This window comes from Cannabis sativa, chromosome 8, assembly GCF_029168945.1.
Source record: "Cannabis sativa cultivar Pink pepper isolate KNU-18-1 chromosome 8, ASM2916894v1, whole genome shotgun sequence".
In the NCBI taxonomy this organism is placed as follows: Eukaryota; Viridiplantae; Streptophyta; class Magnoliopsida; order Rosales; family Cannabaceae; genus Cannabis; species Cannabis sativa.
The window spans coordinates 31,353,641-31,375,475 of record NC_083608.1 but is presented as its reverse complement, the minus strand read 5'-3'; the positions used below and the strand labels follow the sequence as shown (position 1 = coordinate 31,375,475).

Below are 21,835 nucleotides of genomic sequence, written 5' to 3'. Positions count from 1 at the left end.
TTAGTTAAATAGAAGTAAATGGATGAGCTCTTGTTTCAATGACTATATATTAGATCACTAAAACATCATTTACAGGTAACTAAGTGTTTTAAGGGGCAAAATACATTGAGGGGTGTAAACGGTAAATTTGTCCCATCTCGATGTAAATCATCTATATAGAGGATCTTTTAATCACATTAAGATTATAACAATGGTTAAATGAGATAGCATATGGATATCGTGAAACATATAATATGCTCTATATAAGTCTGAGAGTGCAATTCCAAGTTCTAAGAGTGGATTCAACAAGGAATTAATAAGTTAGGGATTTACTTGGTAAATCGGTTCAACTTATTGGAAGCTCAGCATATAGATCCATGGTCCCCATTCTAGTTGAGACTATACTGTTTGTAAGACTCTATAGTTGATTCATGATTAATCAATTATAATTCTAAAAGTTAGACTATGTCTAATTTGTGAATTCTCATTGTTTAAGGATGAAATTGTAAATAAAAGGGTTTCTAGGTTTAATTATTAATTGAGAGACTTTGTATGTCTAATTAATAATTATTTTAAATGACAATATTATTTAATAATCTATTTTAGTTATTAAATAATTAGTTTTGGCATTTAAATGTTTAGAATTGGAAAAATGGCATTTTTGGAAAAATAGAAATAAAATTGAGGAAACTGCAAAATCCAAGTGAGGCCCATATCACACCATGGCCGGCCACCCCTTTGCATGTTTCCCACTTATTATTTTCAATTTTAATTGCCATGTAATTGCTAATCAAAGCCTAGCAATAATAGGAAAGTGGTGGATCACACTAAATAAGGCAGTTAATCAATTACACAGTAAAATAGGAAACTGCTTATTTAGAAAGTTGAGCTCTTCCCTTTCCTATATATAGCCGCCCCTCTCTCTACTCTTGCTATGTCTTTATATGCAATCACTATACACGAAATCAAGAGAGAAAATAAGAGAGAAATTTCGAATCCCTTGTGAGAGAGAAGTGCCCACACACATCATTCAGTATCTCAATCATAGTTTGGAAGACTGTGAAGGATCACATCCAACTGAAGGACATTCGGGCTCAGATCTTGATTATACTCTGCTACAGATAGGAATCAATGGTTAGAGATCTGAGTGGAAGGAGACACTTAATTCCGCTGCCATCACTGTAAGTTATTCTTAACTTTTATGTGTTTTGTTCATCGTTTTAGAAGTTCATATTTAGGTTGTTAAATCAACATACTTGTGAGTATATCTAAGATCCTGGTAAAATTAATTCCAACACAGACTTCCTTTCAACTGAACTTGGGAGTAATCCTAACTTTGTTTGGCGCAGCATTTGGAGTGCTCAACATTTGGTTCGCTCAGGTGTTAGAAGAATTATTGGTCCAGGTACGACTACAAGTATTCTTGCTCATCCTTGGCTTTCTGATAATGATAACCCTTTTGTGACCTCCACTACTCTGGGCCTCAATCATCATACGGTCGATTCTCTTTTCCATGTTCATGATAGAAGCTGGGATGACTCTCTTGTTCGAGACATGTTTAATGTTAGGGATTCAACTTTAATATTGAGCATTCCTCTTAGCTTCTCTGCTATTGATGATCACTGGGCTTGGATTGGTGAAAAAACCGGCTATTTTTCTGTCAAATCGGCTTACAAATTGCTTCAAACTCAGAAGAGCAACAAACCTGGAGATAACAATTCCGGTTTTTGGCGGAAACTCTGGCATCTCAAGATACCACCCAAAGTGAAGAATTTCATGTGGCGTGCAGTTTCTGATGTGCTCCCAACCTGTCTTCAACTCAGTTCAAAAGGTGTAAGTGTTTCTCCCATGTGCCCTGTTTGCCATCATACTGCTGAATCTGCTATGCATATTTTACTCAGCTGTCCTTTTGCGTTAAGTTGTTGGCAAAAAGCTGATTTGGTTCCTTACGGTAACTTTGCTGGAACTGTTGGGCACTTTCTTCATCTTGTGTTCATTGGTTTCGATGATGACATTTCTTGTCATGTTGGGATGCTGTGTTGGTCACTTTGGAAGGCAAAAAATACTTTAGTTTGGGACAAAAAAGCTTCTTCTCCTTCTCAGGTTGTCTCCTCATCATGGACTACTCTTGATCACTGGATTATAGCTCAAGATAAAATGAGTTTGTTATCACCTTCTATGCTAGATGTTGGTAACAACTTTGAGCACTGGACTAAACCCGCTGATAATACGATAAAGATCAATGTTGATGGGGCCATTTTTGAGGTTGAAAATGCATATGGGTACGGTATTGTTGCATGTGATTCGGAAGGTAGTGTCATTGATTTTGTGGCCAAATACTCCCATGGGTCCTTCTCTGCAGAGGTTGTTAAGGCTGTGGGAGTTAAGGAAGCACTTAGCTGGCTCAAAGACAAGGGTTGGAATGCGGTAGAGGTCGAAACTGATAGCTTACTCACTGTCCAAGCAGTTTTCAGTCATCAACAAATGACTTCTGTTTTTGGTATGATTACTCATGACTGTAAAACTCTTTTATCCTCTCTACCTAATGTTAGTCTTCGTTTTGTTAAACGATCAGCAAACAAAGTTGCTCACTTTGTGGCTAGGCGCTCTTGTTTCTATTCCGATCATATCATTCATGATGTTAATGTCCTGGCAGATTATAATGCCAATTTGTAATTTGAATGTTTTATTTTAATGAAGTTGATATTTCATGTTAAAAATGAAAACCCATGAAAGTAATTATATAAACATTAAATTAATATTTTTTTTAAAAAGGTAACTTTCCTCTAAAAAAAGCCATGTGACTGTAGTTTCATTTAGGCTACACTGTAACAAATATTTTGATAAATTTGTTGATTTGTTCTTAAAAATTGTACTGCATTGTAAATGTGTTAATACCACTCCAATGAGCAACCCTTATTTGAATTGCTCTACCATTGTCAAACAAAGATTTTTTATTGAAATTTAGAAACAATCTTTATGTATAATATTTTTTTTTTATTATTTATGTATTATAAATTTTGAAAAGTATAAAGAAAAATAATAACAATTATATAATTTTTTTAATAATTACGAAATACAAATAACCAAACAAATCCATTCTTATTAAGTGAGTTAATTTGATTTTGAATTTTTTAAAAACCTTAATACTAATTTGGTAAAAAAAAAATAAAAATCCCAACTAAAACAATCCATGAATAACCCTAAGTAAATTATTATTATTATTATTATTATTATTATTATTTTGTTTTTTTTTTTAAAAAAACAATCAAAATAGAATGGAAGAAAATATACTTTTATAACTAAAAACTCTATTTATTCTTTTTGATATGACTGTGAATGATTGACTTTGTATCTTTATATATTAAAAGTGTCTATCGACATTTTTTGGTTTATCATTCTTGGTTTAACAGAATATACTTAAAAATAAAAGAATATTCTGTTAAATTTAATGATTAGGTTTGATCCGTTAAAAAATAAACCCAATAATTAAACCCAAAAAATTAAATAATCTTTTAAATATTAATAATCTCTTTTTAAATTAAAAAAATCATCTTAACCACATATCTCTCTAACAAACTTATCTTGGGAGAATATTAATAATTTTTTATTTATTTTTTAAAAAAGAAAAATATAGATAAAATATCTAGAAAAGATAATATAAAAGAAGATTGATTGTGTTGGCTTAAAGATTTTTGGGCTTGGACTTAAAAAAATAATAATAAAAAAAGATGAAATGGGCTGTAATTAGTATTTACCTTATATGTTTGTGCTTATTTTTAGTTTTATTTTTAATTTTACCACCAAGAGGAGAAGGTTGAAAAATATTAGAATATGAAAATATTATTGGTGCTTATTAGTAATTTGCAAAGAATGTGAAAGTCTATAAATATATAGTTGTGTAGCTATTATTAGATATGGAATGAGATAATAAAACTTTTTTCAATTAGAAGATTAATGTACATTTTACTATTAATAACATACATTATTATAACACAACTATGTTTTACTTACTAAATATACTGACATATATTTTATTTTTATAAAACAAATCGTTCAAATAATTATACTATTTTAATTATTAATTAAAATAAAAAACTAAAATATTAAATAAAACTAACACTACGTGGCTTGCTTGGTACGTAACAATCACCTAGTGTATTTATAAATGCTAGCAAAACAGTAAATTTATGTTTTTTTTTTAACATTGGTAAAAGAATGTAGGGCAGTAAAAATGGAGGCTAGAAATGAGATCAGATGGGACCAGGTGGTTGGGTTGTGGAGAGGGAGAGAGAGCATCATGATTAGATACTAATGGGTTTTGCAGAACCCAAACACCAAACAGACTCGAGCCACTCTTTACTTCACTCATGACGATCAAAAAGAAAACGAAATCTGCCTGTTCCCTTCATTTTCACTATAATAATATCCTATTATTAATTCCATATTTATTATATTATTATACACATGTATACACATCACACATGCCCATCGACATGAGTCTCTCGCTCCACGCCACCACGTTATATATATATGCATATATTATTCATAAATAGGAAAAAAAAATAGAAGAGAGGACTCTCTCTCTTTGTACTCTCTGTCTCTGTGTTTGATTTGATCTGGTGGCTTCGTTCGTTAACGTTTTGAGACCCAAAAGCTAAATCCAATTTAACTCTTCTTCCAGCTCACTCAATCTCATCAAAGAAGAAAGACAGAAGCTTCGTCGTCACGCTCTGGTGCTTCTTTCACTCTTTCGCTTTCTCTTTCCTTTATTGCACTTGGTCAAGCACAATCTTCGAAAAAAACCCAACTTTTAATTTTGTCTCTCTCTTATCGAAGCTGTATCTCTTACTGTATATACATATAAAATACATCTACGCGCTTCCTTTGGTGTTTCATGATCTGGGTATTGCTCGTTTTTTGAATTTGAATCCTTTTCCTTATCTGGGTCTGAGTTCAAATCCCTACTTGTTCAACAAAATAAACTACTATGAGGAAGAGGGAGAGGGAGAACCCTTGTGGGGTTTGTGGGCACTATCACAAATATGAGGAAGGAGAGGTTTGTGGGATCTGTGGCCATCGGATTCCGGTCTCTTCCGAGAAAACCTCGATCCAAGTTAGCGCTTTTCCATCCGAGATCTTGCCGGACTTTCTTTATCTGGGTAGCTATGATAACGCTTCTCGTTCCGAGCTTCTCAAGACTCAAGGAATCTCTCGTGTTTTAAATGTAAGATTTTTGATCAATTTATTATATCTTTCTCAGTCGCTAAATTTTTGTTTGTTTAGGTTTCGTAAATGCTATTCTTATTTTTTGATCTTGCAGAATGGTTTCCTGTAAAAGTTAGTATGGCCATGTTGAGTATTGGATTCAGTGTTCTATGGCTGTTTGCATGTTTTGATCTGAGTTGTCTCTGATTTGATATTGCTGTAGAATTCTGCAGTATGCATTATAAAAAGTGATATGGCCTTGAACTTCAATACGTGATACGTTTGGTATACTCATATAATATGATGAATTTTATTTGGTTAGAGTTAGCCAGGAACAATTGTTGAGGAGTAAAAGCGGTTAGTTTTTGAATAGTAAAGTGCTTTTGAAGTGGTAGTCATATCAACTATGGATGAAGAAAAAGACAATAATGATTGGACACATTGCTATCTGCCCACCCATGCGACCTTTCCTTATCTTATCTCCACTCATAATAAGCTGTACGTCAAATGTAATGCGTGGCTGATCTGATCTGATGGAAGACAAATAGAATATAAATCAGTAAACAATGTCACTTCTTGTAATTTGGGAATTGGTTTCGAGAGTCAGATTGGTTGGTTAACTCATATGCAGTTCAAGAAAGTAATACAACTAAACTTTTTGGGCTGTTCTGGGGAAGCATATACATATAGAAAATATCTGTAGAGCAAACTTCTTGGTTTAAATTATTGGTGTGATCATTATAATTGTTCTCTGGTAGCTTCTATGATATTTAGGCTGCCTTATTAACTTAGGCTGAATAGGTGCCCGGGTTTCAGGTTTCAACCAATTAATATGAATTATCAAGTTCCAGTCATATACAATTCTTTAAACGCTAGATTTTGGTAAATGCATTGTCTCACACAAAATAATATATGGGGAGCTTCACACAGGTTTCTTTGTCTGTATTCTTGCATATTAATCATGAAATGCTTGCTTGCAGATAAGCTATATGTGCATCTAATTTTACAGTTTTCTTTTGGCTGAATTAATATACAGTACAGTATTCAAGCAAAAGTTTTCTATTCATTATCAAGAAACAAACAAATATAGATATTTCTTTTCTGATTACAAATTTGTTGGTCTATGATTCAAAGCTTGCGTTTATAGCTATGTAATCTGTGTACCTGTTCACTTTTTTGTTTTCTTTACTATTTGAAGTTTGGTAGCAAACATTCTAAGGTGCTGTTAAGTAAACTGTTCAGGATCTTGGCTTAAACATTCTATTGTGTTGAAATTGTTTGACATGTTGTAAATTCAGTCAGCTAATTGCTTTGGACTGTTTGGTTTTAATTTAGTTATGATTTTCCCTGACTTGTGTTGGTTTTTGTTGCAGCTTCCTGCTTAATTCATTTCTATGCTTATATCTAATTTTCTTCTCACTGCTTTGTGCAATATCCGCCTATAATAAGAATCTGATCCATACTCTTGATTTTGATTTTCTTTTGATTTAATTTGTTCAGTGAAATTATTTATGATTAGATATTTATTATTATGTATGAATTTGTTTCCTGTGTTGTTTGTATATGGATTTTAAAATAAGGTTCCATGTCTTTTGTTATATGGAGTGTTGAGACAGTTATAGTCATCAAACAACGAATAACATTTTTTGGCTTCATGTTTTCTCCTGTGTACAGACTGTACCTGCTTGTCAAAATCTCTACAAAAATTCCTTCACCTACCACTGCCTCCAAGATGAAGTAACATTACAATTTGATGATGCAAACCAGTTTTTAGGTATGTATTTTCTCTCAATGACTGCACATTGGTTAAATGGATACTGTCCTTCTGTCTCTGTAATTCTGATTTTGTGGAGCAGTCTTCTGAGATTTAGTTGTTTGGCTACCATATGATTCCCAGGATTCATTATCAAAGGATTACTTATAATACACAGTGACTATATGAGTCCTAAAGGGAAAAATGTAGATTATGTATAATTCATGGTTATTAAATGTGTCCAAATGTGTGAATGAGGTTAGGCTGGCATACAATTCTCCGTCTGTTTTTTGACTTGCATTTTTCAATTAACTAACAAGTTGTTTCGTTATAGTCCTACAAATGTAGTTTTCAAATTCTGGCTTGCTGGTCCCATTAAAATAATAATAATAATAACAGCATGATTAAACAAGATAATTTTCACTGAATACATTTTAAATGTTTGGCCTCAACGCTACAACAATTGTTCTAAAGCATTGGACAGAAAATTTTCTTGGATATGTTCTGATAATAATCACGAACAATATAAACAACATAAGGGCTATTGGCTGCAAAGTCTCGCTGTTTTTACTTCCTTGATATGTTCAAGTTGATCAACTACATAAAGTGATGTCACTGTCAGTTACTCCTCACTGGTTTTGTGTGGTTTTGAACTTGCAATGCCAAGATCCATTTATTTTTTTGTTAGACTTACAATTTTTCTTCTTGTGTCTTCCATTTCCTATTAAAAAGTTGTGTTAACTTTATGTGTATTGGCTATTGCAATTGATATTGGAAGCTTGTAACAAGAAAAGAGAAGCCAAATGTGCATATTGCACTTGATAAATATGTGGAGTGAATCATGCTATTGAACTTTACTAAATTGTTGTCTGTAATTTGTAATGCTCAATTATTGTCAAACTTAATTAATGGATGTCGAATGTTAGCCTTCTGTTAGAGTTATCATTTGCACTTTCATTTTCTTACTTCATGCTTGTTTTTGCAGAGCAATGTGAAAAGGACAAGGCTCGTGTGCTAGTGCACTGTATGTCAGGTAGAAATAGGTAAGGAATTACTGTTGAATCACCTTTAGTTATACATTTCTTTCAATCTTGTGATTTCTTTTTGTTCACGATATATATATATATATTTATATATATATATATATAACCCACATGTGTAGAATGGAATAATGTAGTGCATTTTACAACAAGCATTCTGGATAATATCTTTAAAACAAGGGATGCTTCTTTGTTTTGATAGGTCGCCAGCTGTTGTGATGGCATACTTAATGAAATCTAGAGGATGGAGGCTAGCACAGAGTTATCAGTGGGTGAAAGAACGAAGACCATCTGTTCAATTAACTGAAGGTACACATGTGATTTTGTCATTTGAGTTTACTTTTTAGAAAATTGCATTTGAGGTTTAAATTTGATAAGCCCCAATCCCTTTGTACAAAAATAGTAGCAAATACAAGAACAATAGCAAGAAATAGAACGACTTTGTGTTTGAATTGATATTTGAATGAGAATTACATAACAAAGGACCCAAGGCACTTCAGAGGCATAGGCTCTCAATGATGCTTACTAAGTTTTACTACTCAATTCATGCATACCCCTTTTCTCTCTTTAACTCTCCTATATATTCCATCCTGTTCCCCACTAAAGACTACCCTCACACAATGAGTTATACACCCTTTTATAAGCTATAGTCTACCTCATCCTAATCATGGGATCTAACATTATTGCTCATCCAAATTTCACCTTCTCCTCAAGGTGAAAGATAATAGCTCCCAAGTTATAGCCACATTTTGTGCCCGATCTTTGTCAAAGAACGGTGTATTTCGAGAGGTCTTGGATGCACAATTGGATTGTAGGAGTTGCGTCTGGTGCCCTTTATAAAAAATCCAAAGCTGGAATCGTACTAGTATAGCTCCAAAGTGCCAGTCTGCAACAATGAACGATATCTGTGATAAAAAAATTAGAGTAGAGAGAACTTGAGTACCTCTCTAAAGCAAGACCAGCAAGAGCAAATTTGTCACCTGGGTGTCACTGTGTCCTTTGTCAAAGCTGCCTTTAGCCTACAACACCAAGTCCAACTCGAAACGGAAGCTAACCCTAGCCAAATAGCCACCAACAATCTCTTTGAATTGCATAAATTAATTCCAATGAACACAATCAATGGAGGAAAACTTAAACTTAACTCAGTTAAAAAATCGCCTTAAGGAGAAGGGAGAAGGCTGTAAAACTTGTTGATGGTGCATAGTGATAAGCACCATGTAATTGTTCATCTCCTATTTTCCCTTAGTCCACATGGGAAACTCGAGAAGGCTGAGTGCGACATGTTGAGATAAACAAGTAGAGTACTAGGGTGAAACACGCAAATGGGGCGAGTCTGAATCCCATTTGGTGGGCCCATGATCGTGGAAGATAAATGGGCCAATATTCATGTCACATGAATAAAGCCTGATGCTTTGGGGCCAAACTGGAGTAAGACATACCAAAGGATGAATGGGTAATGTTTGAAACAACGGCCAGTGGGTTGGACTTGGGCATCAAATGATAGGGTTTTATTGAACTCTTGAAGAAGATCAGATGAACGAAGGTCTTTTCCATTGAAATGACTTGCGACGACTTCTCTAGCTCTAATAATGTCCATCTCGTTAGTGGCAACCTCATTTCAAAAACATTGCTCGTAGCCCCCTTCAATTCTGTTAGCAGCCTTGGTTTATATTCGGCCTGAAAAGAAATCCCTTGGCAACATCAGAATCTATTTGGTTCCATTGAAGATTGATGCTCTAATGCCATTTGATAAGCTCTGATCCTCCTGGTACAAATATAGAGAGAACTTGTGTTTGAAATGAGACTGGAACAGAGAATTACAAAGCTAAGCACCCTAGGCATTCGAAAGGCCTAGGCTCTCCATGATTCTTGCTGAGTTTTACTACTCAATTCATGCATACCCCCTCTCCCTTCGAAACTCTCTTCTACTATCCTTTTCCCCACTCAAGACTACCCTTATACAATGAGTTATACACCCTTTATTTGCTATACGATACCATACCTCACCCATTTCATCACGGGGTCTAACAAAATGCTCATCACAAAACCTAATTCAACTTTGTATCTTATTATTGTACTGAAACTTAAAACTTGATGAATGGGATTCAGGTATTTCTGAAAATTTTTGTTAACCATTCGGAATGAATAATGAATATCCTAATTGTTAACAACAAAAAGTGGAATTAAGTACTATCATTTGGCTATGGCGGATGGGTAGAAAACTACAAAATTCTTATAAAAATTTGCTTTGTTTGCTTCAATAAATTCTGTATACTGTGAAGGGGATGAATCAACATGAAAATTGATTATTCTTATGTATGTGTGTATGTATACCATTACTGATATTGTTTAGGTCTTGAAATAGGCTGGCAAGAACTTTTCATATAGTAATTTCTCTCGTTTCTTCTTTTTGTATTTTTTTTTTGGTAGTGAGAGATGGAAACATTTCGCAAAGATTTTTCCTTAAAAAGACATTTAAGATTGCTCATAACTTACCAAAGATTTGTGCACATGACTGATAATCAAGTCAATGTATAAGGAGGCAGGCACTTGCAGTGAACATGAGTATTTTTTTCTGCTATTGATTGTTTTCATTTGTTTGTAATATCATTGCTTCGTTTTCGTAACTGGTTTAAGTAATTATCTTGATTTATTTGCTAGCTTACTGAGGGCTGTATATTTATTGGTACCAACTGTTTAATAGCTTAGCTCTCCCCTGATCTCATTTCTCCTTTTATGGTTGTAGCTGTCTCCCAGCAGTTGCAGGAGTATGAGCAGAAGATTTTCGGATCAATCGATAATAACACTCCAGCACAACCCATTTTCCAGTCTGTTGCTGCACCTCTGTTCAACATAGGCTTTCCAAAAATCAATGATCCACCCCCGGTTCCCACTTTCAATACTGTCAGTGCTCCCTCCATTTTTGAGCGTCAGCCTACAAGTATTCCTCCTAATGAGTTCACATTTGGAGCAATCCCGGCTCAAAATGATATTGCAGGAGGCCCTGCCAATGCTAATCCGCCAAGTTCAACTGCAAATGATATTCAAATGGATAGTTCTTGATTTATTTATTTATTTTTTTTTGTAACTTTTAGTTGCTGGTATTTTAATACTTATTGAAGATAAAGCATGGTCAGAAGTTAAGTCCTGAGTTCTATGGATTTGAATGTAAAGTGGGATGTGACTGTTTTGGTTTGTAAGGTTTGATGTGGTAAAAATCCATGGGTACCTTGATCATCTCTCATTCTCACTGTCGTCTCGTCTTACAAGGGCAAGAATTTTTTTTTCGACTCTTGTGCTTATACAAAATGTAATTTCCTACTTTAGAAAGTTACCTCTTTTCTGTTCATTGTACCTTTATTTGATTTTTGTTTTTGGGTTGATACGATGAGTTATTGGCATTCTTGTATAAATTAATAATGAATTAACGACTACGAGAATCGATTATAGCATGTACTGTTCAGATATGACTTTTGTTTAAAAAAATAAAAATAAAAAAAAGCCTAAATTACACAAAAGCAGTGCGCTGGTATGTTGTAGTCTATCTCTACAGAACCAAGTCACATTAGAATCCAGAGCCCATTTAGCAACACAATCAGCAACTTGATGATAGTCTGTAGAGGTCTTAACACCCAACAATTGGGAAGCTAAACTCTTACAATCTGCAACATAATTCACAATGGCCCAATGGTAATAATAGAATCAATTATGGGCATCTTTAATGGTAATATTTTGGAGAATGTTTTATGAGGCGAAAAATTTAGGTGACAATATATAAAGATGCTATACTATTAGAGATAAAAAAAAAATACTATTTTTAAAATTTGCAGTGATACCACACAATGACATTATTAATGATATTTTTTCTTTTGCAATATATATATATATAATACTTTAACAAAAAAAAATTATTTACATATATAATAATGGATGAGATCACAATTGTATTATTTTTAAAAAGTATTATACGTTTTTAAAAGTAAGATTACTAAAAATAATGTGAAAAAAAATAAAAATAAAATAAAATATTATATTTTTAAATAATGTGGAGATATTTAAACAACAATACTATTAGAGATGCTGGATTGGATTGGACAGGATAATTTGTCCAATCCAGTGTTTGGGCATGTTAGAAGTCTGGATAACTAATCCAGCTAACCTCATCTGTCTGGGATTATTTATCCCATCCAGTAGAGTGGGATAAATAATCCCATGCATGTGAGATTATTTTTATCGTTTTTTTATTTTAATTTTATTAATATATTTTAAATTTAATAAGAATTTAAATGAAATAAGTATCACACATTTATTTATACATTTTTTTTTATCAAAAATTTATTCATTAAAATTAGTGAAAAATATATAATTTTGAATTATTATACATAAGTTTTTAAAATTTCAAATATTATTAATTAAATAATAGTTATTTAAATTGATTCTAAGAAAAATAATATGACAATAAAATTATATGTTATTTTTAAATTACTAAAAAATTTATATAAATATTTTAAAAAATTAATATTTATATTGAATTAGTGTTTAAAATAAATAATTTTATATTATTCAAGTATTTTTATTTTACTATTTTAATTATTTTTTAAATAAAAAATATGATAAAATATTTTATTATATATTTATGATGTATACTAATTATATAGAATATTTTATTTTATTTTATTTTATAATTTAATTATTTTATTTTTTATTTTTAATTTTTGTTGTGAATTATTTATTTTTATTTGTTTATTATTATATATAGGGGTGTTCATTGGATCACATCCAATGGATTTGGACCCATCCGATCCAATCCAATTATTTATTGGATATTGAATTTTTCCATCCGATCCAATCCAATTGAATTGAGTCATCCGATCCGATCCGATCCAATGGATGTATTGGATTAGATCGGTTCCATCCATTGGATTAGGGGTGTTCGCGGTGCGGGTTGTGCGGTTTTTAACCATTTTTTCAAACCAACCCGCACATGCGGTTTTTCTAATTTTCCAAACCGCACCCGCACCGCGATATTAAAAAACCGCAAAAACCGCACCGCAAAAAATGATGCGGTGCGGTGCGGTTTTTGCGGTTTATGCGGTTTGAACTATCACAATTTTTTTTTTTGAAATAATCATAAAATAATTAAACTATCATTAATATAATTATTCCAAAACACTTAAGAAAATACAACAAACTTGAGACTAATAAAAGTTATAACAACAACAATAAATCAATAATCTTTTTAAAGTTTCAACAACACACTTAAATCAAAATAACAAACTTGAAACTAATTAAGTTCTAACAACAATATAAATGTACAACTAACATACTTACATCAATAGATTAAAAATAAAACAAACACAAACTTCCAACTCCAAATTTTAATACACATGTATGGACTTGGGTTTGTTGCTAAGAAGAGAGGGTTTGTGAAGAGTTATGGATTTTGCCCTAAGATTTATAGGCTTGGGTTGGGCTCATATGTATGGGCTTAATAAAATAAATATAAAAATTGAAATTTTAAAAGATGCGGTGCGGTGCGGTTTGAATCGCGGTTTAATAATTCAAAACCGCAAACCGCACCGCACCGCGCGGTTTGGGAAAAATTCAAACCGCAACCGCACCGCGAAGAATTTCAAACCGCATTTATTTTGCGGTGTGGTGCGGTGCGGGCGGTTTGAGCGGTTTGAGCGGTTTGATGTACACCCCTACATTGGATGCTTTAACTGATTTTTTATTAGATTGGATTGGATCCATCCAATGAATCCCATGGATGAATCCAATCCATTTTAACCACTATTTAGGCTAATTTCATTAAAAAAAAAAATATATATGAAAAAACATAATTTAAAACCTAATAAATAATAAAATAATATATAAAATATTAAATAAAATAATTAAATATATAAAATTATAAATATTAAATATGATTGGATGGACATTGGATGATATTGGATTGGATTGGATCGGTTATCCATTGGATCGGATGTCTCATCCAATATCCAATCCGATCCGATTGGATTTTTAAAATTTGCATCCAATCCGATCCAATTATGATTGGATATCCGATTCTATTGGATCGGTCGGTTAGAATTGGATTGGATGACTTTCTGCACACCCCTAATTATATATTTTAATTGTAATTTATTATTATATATTTTTATTTTAATTGTAGTTTTTCTTTTTCTAAAAATAAATAAAATAGTCCAATTTATTCTTAAACCAAACACATGATTACTTTCAGCAAAATCTAATCTTGTTCAGTCCAATCGAGTCTAATCCTGCATGCCAAACGGGCCCTAAGAAATTAATAAAGTTTGTGCCAGATGGAAATGTAATAGTTTGTTGCTAGTGCGTGCTGCTGTTATAGCAGACTTACCTTTCCCTTTCTAATGTTTCTTTGGTTGCAAAATAAGAAACAGGAGGATACTAAAATAGTCATAGTGTAATCACTTTATAACCTTAAAAATATTAAAGGTGAGATTGTAAGGAATTATCAAAGGAAAACACTAACATTCATCCACACTACAAAAGACCCTTGTAACAATATAAATCAATGGGTAGTTATCAGCAGCATTTAAGGCACTGAGAAGACCCCTTTTTATGGTTTATATTCACAAATGGTATCGATATATAAATGTACAGCCAATTTTAAAGCAAAGTACACACTGCATAACTTGCTATGGTGAACAATTCATCATCTACTTCCGAAATCTTCTTTAATCTAATTTTGAACCTCTCAATATTGGGGGCCACTAGCTTGTAAGATTCGGCTCAAGGCAGGACTTGGCAAGCCATAATAACCCAGGATCATTTCGCTTCAACACTAGATAAGTTTCCGTCTTTCCCACTTCGTCTGACACGAGATCTTCGTAGAAGCCAATCAGAACCAAAATTTCTATGGCAGCTGAAATCACCACAACAAGTAGTTAAGTATGTGGAGAAACAGTTGCAACATGAATAATATTGCAAGAACAAGAGGAATTCACAATTAGATCCTTTCCAGATGAAGGAAAATCGAACATCCTCTGTTTGAATGTTACTTCTCAGATAATGAGTGCTTGCTCAAGCAAAATCCTAGAGGAGTTAAAATACGTACCTTTGTAGTTCGCAATATTCCTTTGGATTATTGGATTGGCCTGCAATGCAATATTCCATTTCCCAGTCAGGATACATTATAATGAAACACCTAACATTGCAAAATCAAGCCTCATGAAAATGTAAAACAAGGGTTTATATACTAGTACCTTTCGCAGTCTCCTGAATTTAATCTCTTCTGGATGTTCAATCACATTGCTGCCAGCAGTTAACAACCTTTTAGTAAAACTATATTATATCATAAATGTGTAACAATATATGTACAAGCTATGATACGGAAAAGTTACCTTATTATCTTAAATAGAGTTTGGAGAACTATAGTAGCCTGTGATTGGCCTATCTCAGCCCGCAGACCCTTAATGGCCTTCTGCAAACGACCACAAAGAGCTGCAACAGGGTCTTGAATTCTTTGTAATTCTTCATCGTCTGGATCTGGTTCGTCAATTTGCATTATTGACGGTTCCACTGATTGCACCAAATTATCATCAGGATCAGGTTCTGTGAGCATCGTACTATCTTCCTGAGACTCACTTGGATCATCTTTTATATAATCTATGTTCCGATCATTACTAATTAAGGATACATTATCTTCAGGTCTCCTAACGTTTCCATGTTCAAAATTATCCATCTTCACTTCCAAATCATCAGGATCAGGTTCATGAATATTCTTCTGTCCTTGTACATTCATTTCCTTAGAGTGAAATGTTCCAGGTTCAGCTACAATACAATGCTTCAAACTAGTTTCCGATTCATCAGGATCAGGCTCAAACTTGTTCTCATGGCCAGAATAATCAGGATCAGGCTCAAACTTGTTCTGATAGCTAGAGTCATCAGGATCTGGCTCAAACTCGTTTTGATAGCCAGAATCATCTGGATCTGGTTCAAACTTGTTATGAAGGCCAGAATCATCAGGATCAGGCTCAGACTTGTTCACAAAGCCAAAATCGTCAAGATCAAGCTCTTGATAAGGTTTTGAACAAACCTCATTCAAACTACAAGAATTCACTTCTTCTACCCCAACATTCATTCTAGTGGGCAAGCCAGAATCATCAGGATCTGGCTCTTCGTGGACTTCAGATATTCCCAGACTATAGGTGGAAGCATTTTCCATACGGCGATAAGCAGCAGCCACTGAAGCCATGCGAGCATTTTCCAACTGATCCGAAACATTTCCTCCAAGCTTTTGGGAAAAATGACTACCTTTTTCATCATAAAACTCTTCTTCTTCTTCAAAATGGTCAGAATGCCTCACTCCACTCAAGGTGTGACTTCTAGATCTTGTCCAATCTAAACTATCAGCTTCTTGGGTAAGCTACAAAAAGAACAAGGATAGATTTAGAGTAATCCTTGATGAAGCCTGTAATGGAATTTAGAATTGTATACCTTGAAAGAAACGATGCAACAAATCACAACCATACCTGTCTATTTAGATTAAAAAAGTTTGCATCATGTTCGGAGTACACCATGTGAGCCTGAAATAAAGATAGGAACAGTTAAGCAAATTCCAAAACAGCAGGTGATGCATAGACAGCATAACCTTTTGCCTGCATGTACCAGAACATGTGCAATTTGAAATGCACACAATCACAATTTGATTAAATTATCCTTGCAAGTTGTTTTCTATTTGTGTGTGTTAACAAAAACTGAGCTTACAAGTTCATGGAGAAGAGTTTTCTTGATACTCCCATACTTTCTGAAACCCTTCAGGTCATCAGTTCGAAGACGTAAAGATATTTCCTCTCCATTATTCTGCAACAGCAACAACCAAGAAAACATGGAGCAAAATGCAAAAAAATGTAACATAATATTTTTTTAAAAAAAACAAGTCAGGATTATACCTTGTTAAAGCCAAGTACGCATTTTGGACTTATGCCCACATAGCCAACTGGAGCCATTTCAGTCATAATCCCCACACGCCAACGATGCTACGAAAAAGAGTATCATCAGATTTGACAGGCAACATTATAAACCCCCCATTATATTTGTTTATATTTGTTTATGTTACATTTATTCTTAGAATGCCCTTTTGTTACAAAAATATGGTCTCAACTATATAATGAGTTTTGGGTTTCTTGGGTGCTGCCCTGGAGTGTAGAACAGGTCTTAACACACAAGCTGATTGTAGGCAAGAGAAGAGTTATTTTATGGAGGACATCCATCTTGGCATTGTTATGGGCAGTATGGCTGGAAAGAAACAGTAGAATCTTCGAGGGGAAGATCAGCTCAGCTGAGATACTTTGGGAAAATCAGATTGTGGACTGCGACTTGGGTCTATAGAACAAAACATTTTGAGGATCTCTCTTTCCTAGATCTGTGTCGAGAGTTTTTTTTTTGTATGTATTATATTGATATGGCGTTTCTTTGTGTCGCCTTTTAGTTTTTGTTTACTACAGTTTTTCCTCCACCACAAGTGAGGGTATTAAATAACATAGCGGGGGGAGGTCGGTCTAGGACAAGCGACCTCTTTCTCTTTTTCAAAAAAAAAAAAAAAAAAAGATTGCAACATTCTAGAATTAACACACAGTCACTCTATCTCATAATTCTGCAAAGAATAGATTACACCGATAGTACTATGAAAAGGCTATGGGTAGGTAAGCATCTGAAAGGTACCTTGTTCATGATGGCAACAATTCCAGGGTCTGCAGCAAGCATGTGCATTCTTTTTAATGCCTCTGATGCAGGAGGGTTCAACTGAAGACAAGCAATAACCCAATTAACAAACAAAACATTGCTGCAAATACTCGATTTTCTTAAATGTTACGCCAATAGATGCAAATTTAAAGGAAAAGAGAAAGTAAGGATCCAGACACAACTCAAAGATGGATTGCTTCAAAAAAATTCATAAATTTTTAATATATACAGAAAAGTAAACAAAGTGAAAGTTACAAATTTATGAGATGAAGATTATTGTTTAATTCTTTGAGGACACAATAGTTATTATACTAATACTATCGTTAGTCAAGATCTCTTAAGTTATTCCATGGCTTGAATAGATTAGGAAACACTTTTTGAAGGCAGACCTAAATATTAGCATACTCATTAATAACTAATAAGATACTAGATATCTGGAACACAGGTTTCTTAGTTTTTGCTAGCGAATGAGTATCACTGTAGTAGGCTAAACTTGCTGTGCGGCTATAGAATGATGGGTATATATTCAATCGTCAATACGAAAAACTTGCTAATTATTTCCTCTACAAAGGTTACAACTCCAAATAACCTCCTGGTGAAAGCTCGGTAATTTGTTTAAACTTAAAAGTAGCAATGAGCAAGCCTAGTCCCTTTATGAGTCTTATTTTCTCACTTATCTCTCAAATATGAAAGCTATTCCAACAAAATAATACTAAAAAAAAACCATAACGGTGACAAGTGAATCCAAGATTACCTCTATTCCTGGCAATTGAAGTGTTCGGAAATCACAGAAGATATAAGGTCCTTGAGGAAGTTGTTGTGAAAACTGTGGCCTATTTGAAATGCGCTGTCTCAGTCTCTTTTCCTCTTCATCAAATCCAGCTATCCTTGAGTTTTCTTTAGTTCCTTGTAAAACTTCATCAACCTCATTTTCAGATACACCCATCATTCTAATGGGCTTTCCCTGAAACAAGAACAGGTTATTATTCTATGTATGCATCACGTGGTAGTGACATAGCCAAATCTCCTATCATACAATTTCCAATGCCACTAAAAGGACCATTTTCGTGAAAACTAACTAAAATTTCTATATCTAAAACCTACTAAAGTTTCTATATCTAAAACCCCTTTCTTTCTAGACACAAAAACAGTGTAAGAAAGAGAATGAATAACTTCTGTGCCATAATTACAGCATCCACATAAATGTTGGGACATAATGTGCATCCACAAATGAAATACATCTCAGAAAATAAACAAGCATATGATTAAACGCTGAAAAATGATGTAGGAAATGCCTCAAATAGGTATCTCCCATGTGTATTGTGGTTCTTCTATTATATCCTAATTCTCACTGTTTCATTAACATAATCTATCCATGTATAGAATAATAGGAAATATTGATACCTGAGTCACAAAAGTTTCCTGTAAACTCAAGCGTTCATGCTCATTCGAAAATGGAGTTAGCAATTGTGAGCTTTTGTTCGAGAACTGTGGAACAATAAACCTCATAGTATCTGTTTTAATATGTGTCAACTTTTGCATTTCATGGCCAAGATCCTTAAGAGTAGAACTCGGATTCATCTGCAAAGTAAACTTCTTTCCCCTCCATATGACTGAAATATTGTGTATGCTCTGAGGGTCCTCCATGTTATCTGAAAAAAAAAGGTGCCAGAATAGTTACTGATTATTCTAAACTACACCAAATTTCTGCAATCTAGGCAATAGAGAGATCAACACTAGATCTACACACAGGAAAATGCTTAATATTAGTGTGTTCAAGCACAAAACTTGTCAAACTATACTGCTCTACGATATCTAAATCACAATGGCCATAAATGTAATAGTGAGAAAATGGTGTTTCTCATTTCCATCCAGGTGTTTACTCACTGTTGATGGAAGATTCTCATTAACAAAACAAAATACAAACATTCTTCAATAATGCATAAGAAACAAGGAATTATAATGGTATGGCCAAAATAGAAATGACCAACATCTGCTATAACTTTTTTATTATGTTGAGCTCTTCATTTTCGTAAGACCCCACCCCGCCTTGATAAAGGATCAAGGACTCGTGACCTTTTTAGAATCTGATTTCTAATTTAATAATCCGAATTCAGAAATCATATCTTATCTAATAGGTGGGGAGTTACAACAAAAGTGGAGATAAATCTGGACATGCTGTTTATCATTTTCATGTCATCTCCTTCTTGAATGTGTGAGGATATAGGACAGCTGCTTTATTGTGGAATTAAGTAGGAATACTCTAGTTATTGAATAATATAAATAGAGAAAGGGAGGTTAGTGGGTGTGGAATTATTTAGTAATTGTGGGAATTCATTAGAAATCTATTCAGAGGCTTAAGGGATCCTCGAATTTCCCTGTCTATCTTACAACTATTGTATTTTCTGATATTGAATATCAATGGAGAAGGCTGAATCCCCATTTTTATATCTGCATTCCTATCAGAATTCTTTCCTTGCTAGCGCTGTACAGATGAGTTGGTCACTTTTCTAACTACTATGTGCAAACCAACTTATTGGGTTCTCAGGTTTCAACATCGAAGAGATAACAGCAGGTGTAACAGTTGCACTATAACTAAAACACAAATTTTTTATATGCCAAACATAATTTAGCAAAAATAAATACAGAAAGACAATCCTTGATTGATGTTTGTAATCCTTCTCATCCCTTTCTCAGTATGGGTTAGTAAATGTGTCTATACAGTTAGAATAAATTAAGTAGCAAGGATGGTTGGACAATATCTAAGTATTAGTTACTCCATGTTTGAAGATGATGCTTTCTGTTCGAATCCTATTGTATCTATGGCAAGCATGATGATGCAGAACACAAACGGGCAAGCAGTTAACTAACAATAATAATCAAGAACTATGGCAGGAACTTTCTGGTACAAAGAGTCAAAAGATGACGTTCAACAGGACAAATAGGACATTCTTTTTTATGAAATAAAGCAATAAACCCCATCAAAATTCCAACTTAACGGACACAAGACGTGTTGATTGATTCTTTACCACTACCCACTTGATCATAAACCATAACAATTAATGACACTATGCTAAATATGATCAAAGACTGGCAACTCAAATTAAGGGAAAGTTCTAAAAACAACTATCAAAATTTCATCAGAAAACACGTAATTGAGAAAAATAAATCATCATCACCATCATCATCATATAGTAATAACAATAAATCTATTGTAATTCATTAAAGCTGACCTTCTACTTTGATCAAGGTCAATGCTCTGAGAATTCACTTTTTGGTTGGTTCTAAGAGAGAAAGTGTTGTGAGGAAAACAAATAAAATGGGGGCCGTGGATTATGATTTTATAGGCGCGTAAGATAAGGGACTGTAACGAATAAGGTACATGCTAAAATCAAGGGGTTGTGATTTTTCGACGTATTGCGCTACGTATGCGCTGTCGAAGACACAATACAGTAATTGGACTCCGAACAATCTAGAACTGACGAGCTCAAATGAAAAATATATAAATAAATACAAATTAAAAAAATAAAAAAAATATCAAACCTGCTAAAATTAGAAAACATAACGTGTGCTTGCGGTTTGAATTATTTTTGCTGAAATATGATATGCTAATTAGTAATTTTTTTCTCGAATGTACTAAATCGTGTCCCTTGAACTTTTTGGCCGTCAAAAATTCCCTGAACTATTGAGATTGTTAAATTTAAGGACTTTTATCTAATTTTAGTAAAAAAATTCTAACATGGATAAAAATTCAAGGGGAATGATTTAATACCTATCAAAGTTTGAGGGGCATGATTTGGTAGATATCATAAACAATCACTGAAATAGTAAAATTAAATGAAATTAGATAAAAGTCTTTAAATTTAACAATCTCAATAGTTCGGGGGAATTTCTAACGGTCAAAAAAGTTCAAGGGACACGATTTAGTATATGTCAAAGTTCGAGGGAAAAAATTACTAATTAGCCTTTTTATCACAAAAATAAACAATTTTAAACTTTTTTTTTTTTGAATAATAATGAGATTTCATTAAATCAAATCTTCCGAAACCAAGGAAGCAATTACAGTAGGTAACTCAACATTACTAAAAGTACGGTCAGCCTCCATAAGAGAAGATCGCGCCAGAGAGTG

The 21,835-nt window shown here is 33.4% G+C and overlaps 2 protein-coding genes across 2 annotated transcripts; one reads left to right on the top strand and one right to left on the bottom strand.

Annotated features, from left to right (window-relative positions):
- The first annotated feature begins 4,262 nt into the window (after window positions 1-4,262).
- Window positions 4,263-11,329, top strand: LOC115699615 (protein-tyrosine-phosphatase IBR5). Its single transcript, XM_030627105.2, has 5 exons — window positions 4,263-5,206; window positions 6,862-6,961; window positions 7,926-7,983; window positions 8,183-8,289; window positions 10,727-11,329. The coding sequence occupies exons 1-5, from the start codon at window positions 4,970-4,972 to the stop codon at window positions 11,041-11,043; spliced, it is 819 nt and encodes a 272-aa protein (XP_030482965.2). The 5' UTR covers window positions 4,263-4,969; the 3' UTR covers window positions 11,044-11,329.
- Window positions 11,330-14,404: 3,075 nt separating this feature from the next.
- LOC115699071 (uncharacterized) lies at window positions 14,405-21,194 on the bottom strand. Its single transcript, XM_030626284.2, has 11 exons — window positions 20,940-21,194; window positions 19,111-19,358; window positions 18,461-18,670; window positions 17,686-17,766; window positions 16,914-17,000; window positions 16,729-16,824; window positions 16,494-16,547; window positions 15,363-16,387; window positions 15,225-15,273; window positions 15,077-15,116; window positions 14,405-14,884 (listed from the first exon to the last, which is right to left on the bottom strand). The coding sequence occupies exons 2-11, from the start codon at window positions 19,351-19,353 to the stop codon at window positions 14,733-14,735; spliced, it is 2,037 nt and encodes a 678-aa protein (XP_030482144.1). The 5' UTR covers window positions 19,354-19,358; window positions 20,940-21,194; the 3' UTR covers window positions 14,405-14,732.
- Between the last annotated feature and the right edge of the window lie 641 nt (window positions 21,195-21,835).

Excerpts from the sequence above, each read along its gene's own strand:
- LOC115699071 (XM_030626284.2), bottom strand. The coding sequence starts at position 19,353 with ATGGAGGACCCTCAGAGCATACACAATATTTCAGTCATATGGAGGGGA. Across the intron at positions 16,825-16,913 it reads GCGTACTTGGCTTTAACAAG|AATAATGGAGAGGAAATATC; the intron begins GTATAATCCTGA and ends TTGCTGTTGCAG. Across the intron at positions 16,548-16,728 it reads AAACTCTTCTCCATGAACTT|GCTCACATGGTGTACTCCGA; the intron begins GTAAGCTCAGTT and ends TCTTTATTTCAG.
- LOC115699615 (XM_030627105.2), top strand. The coding sequence starts at position 4,970 with ATGAGGAAGAGGGAGAGGGAGAACCCTTGTGGGGTTTGTGGGCACTAT. Across the intron at positions 7,984-8,182 it reads TGTATGTCAGGTAGAAATAG|GTCGCCAGCTGTTGTGATGG; the intron begins GTAAGGAATTAC and ends TTGTTTTGATAG. Across the intron at positions 8,290-10,726 it reads ATCTGTTCAATTAACTGAAG|CTGTCTCCCAGCAGTTGCAG; the intron begins GTACACATGTGA and ends TTATGGTTGTAG.